The sequence below is a fragment of the Antedon mediterranea genome, chromosome 5, assembly GCF_964355755.1.
Source record: "Antedon mediterranea chromosome 5, ecAntMedi1.1, whole genome shotgun sequence".
In the NCBI taxonomy this organism is placed as follows: Eukaryota; Metazoa; Echinodermata; class Crinoidea; order Comatulida; family Antedonidae; genus Antedon; species Antedon mediterranea.
Genome location: NC_092674.1, coordinates 22,806,024 through 22,809,414, shown reverse-complemented (window position 1 = coordinate 22,809,414; position 3,391 = coordinate 22,806,024). Strand labels below are relative to the sequence as shown.

At 35.9% G+C, this 3,391-nt stretch overlaps 1 protein-coding gene across 1 annotated transcript; it reads right to left on the bottom strand.

Annotated features, from left to right (window-relative positions):
- Positions 1-2,765, bottom strand: LOC140049822 (uncharacterized). The gene is made up of 3 exons (XM_072094769.1): positions 1,269-2,765; positions 561-1,029; positions 1-59 (listed from the first exon to the last, which is right to left on the bottom strand). Exons 1-3 carry the CDS (start codon positions 2,763-2,765, stop codon positions 1-3), a joined length of 2,025 nt encoding a protein of 674 aa, XP_071950870.1.
- Between the last annotated feature and the right edge of the window lie 626 nt (positions 2,766-3,391).

Genomic DNA, 3,391 nt, shown 5'->3' with positions numbered 1-3,391 from the left:
TTACTCTACTAAAAGGAATATGAAAAGTAGTATTTCTTCTAAGACGACGACTAGGGACTCTAAGATAAAAATTACTAACTAAATTACAGTCAAATAAAGAATTAATACATTTATACAAAAAACAAGATCAAAAAAGGTTCTACGAGACTCAGGAGATCGGACATGGAAATGAAAGTCAGGATTCTGGTTGTGGCTGATGTAGCGTAAAAAACGGTTATGCAGACGCTGAATGCGCGTAGACTGAGTTTTCGAAATAGAATTAAAAATAACAGAACTGAAGTTGAGAATGAGATGGATAATTGAATAATAAAGGTGGATTTTGGTTTGCCTGTCAAAATGTTTACAATTACGCCACATCAGCCCAAGCAGTCTATTGCACTTGCCAACAAGATAATCCATATGAAAAGAAAAACAAAGGGAACTATCAATAAAAACACCAAGATCTTTTTGCGATTGCACCCTATTAATGGGATTGTCATTAATTAAATAATTATAAAATAAAATGTTCTTTTTCAAAGTAATAGTTAAAATATTGCACTTTACTGGATTGAGGGACATACCCCATAAAGCTGCCCAAGAACATAGCTTGTCCAAGTCCACCTGAAGCCTGTCGGCATCCTCAACACTACCAATAATTTTGTATAGTTTAACATCATCAGCAAACATAAGACATCTGGAGTGGGTGAAGAGTTTTGGGATATCATTGACAAAAAGATTGAAAAGGAGAGGACCAAGAATCGATCCCTGAGGGACACCGGAATGAATAGGAAGCCATTCAGAGGATATACCCTCAATGACCACTCTCTGGAACCTACCATTAAGATAACTACGAAACCAGGAGATAAAATCATAATGAAAACCAAAACGTTGTAATTTAAATAAGAGTAAATTATGAGGAACAAGATCAAACGCCTTAGAAAAGTCTGTGTAAATAATATCACATTGCTTCCTGTCATCAATGGCTTCGTAAACTGTGGTCAACAGGGTGGCAAGGTTTGTTTCACATGACCTACCAGCTACAAAGCCATGCTGACAGGAAGCAATGGCAGGAGAAACATGAGTCGAGATATGGTTAAAAACAATTTTTTCAAACAATTTAGAAATGGTAGGCAACAGAGAGATAGGTCTATAGTTAGAAATCAATTTCTTGGTCCCCCCTTATGAATAGGAACAATATTGGAACGTTTCCAAACAGAAGGAAATTTACCGGTTTGAAGAGATTTATTAAAGAGGAAAGAAATAGGAATAGAAAGAGGACGAGAACAAACTTTAAGAACATGGTTACTGAGATTATCACATCCAGATGCCTTATGAGTCTGAATGGATGACAGTAACGAGTTAACAATTTCAGATTGAATAATTGGAGCATTGAGAATGCCGACAGAAGCCTCAGGCAGACGTTGGTGTTCATCAGTCACAGAAGGTCCAGATCTAAAAACTGAATGAAAATAACTGTTAAATAAAGCAGCCTTATCATTTGTTGTCTCCGCGACCTTGTGCCCATGCGACATAACCGACGGATAAGAAGACGATTTAGTTTTGGTCTTTATCCACGACCAGAAACGTTTGGGATTTGCCTTAAGATTCCCAGAAAGTGATTGCATATAACTTTTATATTTAAGTTTCATAAGGACTTTAAATTCTTTTCTGGCAACTGAAAAAGCATGTTTTGATTCATGTGTATTAAGTCGTTTAGAGATACCAAAACATTTCTCTTTGTTTTTAAGAGCGACTCTAACTTTATTATCAAACCATGGCGGCATTTTTCTTTTAGGTCTAACAATAGGCACAAGATCACGGAGAGCAGCATCAACTAAATCATAAAAAAGAGAAACACTATTGTTAATATCATTGCACATATGGATTAAATCAAAAGGTATAACATTAAAAGCATTTAAAAGATCATCATTATTTACAGCCTTGAAACAATATAGTTGTCTTGAATCCCTAGAAAAGTGTTTTTGAATTGAGATTTTAAGAATAAATGAAATTGAAGAATGATCAGATTCAAAAATATTCTGACCAGCAGAAATATCCGAGATTAAATCAATTGAATTATTACACAAAATTAAATCTAAAACATTATTATTGCACGTTGGATTGACATTGCACTGAAACAAATTATGTCCATTAATAAAACAGTCAATAAAAAGTTCACCCAATGAGTTAGCAGGTGCAGTTCTAGATCCATCATTGGTCCACGTGATTTCAGAAAGATTCAGATCTCCAATAAGAACAATATGATGCCTTGAATACATGGCTGATGCATCTTCAACTGATTGCGCTAGTTGCAACATGACATCTCTTCCGCTGTTGGGTGGCCTGTAAATAATAGCAACCAGCACTCGTTTTGTCTTGCTTAGCTTAATTTCAACCCAGAGGATTTCAATATTTGGTTTCTCAAGGTGCTCCAGACGTCGAGACTTATACTGATTAGAAGCTAGGAAAAGAACACCACCACCTCTTCTGCCATCGTTCCTGTCCCTTCTATGAATTGTAAAACCATCACAGTAAAGTTCGGAGTCAAGAACCGTTGAATTTAGCCAAGTCTCGGTAAATGCAACAAAGTCGAACGTATTATTAATGAGGTGCACATTCAGTTCAGAATGATATGTGTCCATCTTGTTTTTAAGACTTCTTATATTTTGGTAATAAAATGTTGGATTATTACTGTTGTTACTTGTGTTTGTGTTATCACTAGCCCTGTCCTTGTTTTCCTCTGCGGGGCCTGGATTTTGTTCAATATCACCGCATAAGGTATACATATAACTTATTATTGTATTGCCACAGAATACATAAAATAAAACATTGCAGCAATAGCACAAACGTGAAACTAAATCCTCACTATCTTCTTAGTACAAACTGTAAATGTTGTTTACATGAATTTAAACATGATAACTCTGAATTCTGAAGGTGAGTAATAGGATTCCAACAGAAAGAACTAAACCAATGACGTAAAATAAACAGTAAAACTTTTAGGTGCTGTTCAGACATACTGAAACACAAACCGGTGAAAAATAAGGGTAGCGATATATAGACGACATTGTCAATAAAGTAGAAATTTGGGGCAGTTCTACAAACCACAAACTTAAAATGAATAAAGCGTGGTTCTCACTAGAACGCAACACAGCGACGTATCGACGCAAAGTTCTGTATTGCGTAATCACAAGCGGGAATCGACGACGCAATAGTGCTGCAAACATCGTCTGATTGGAACACAATGATTGGAACACAATGATTGGAAGTGGTGCGTTACGTTGCGTCGCTGTGAGAACCAAGCTTAACTGTCTTAAACGGATTGTAGTTCGTACTGTTGACTGTGAATTTCTATAAACAGACAATATCAAGTATTCCTCTTTGATTCGAAAGCACATTTTTTCTTAGGCGCATA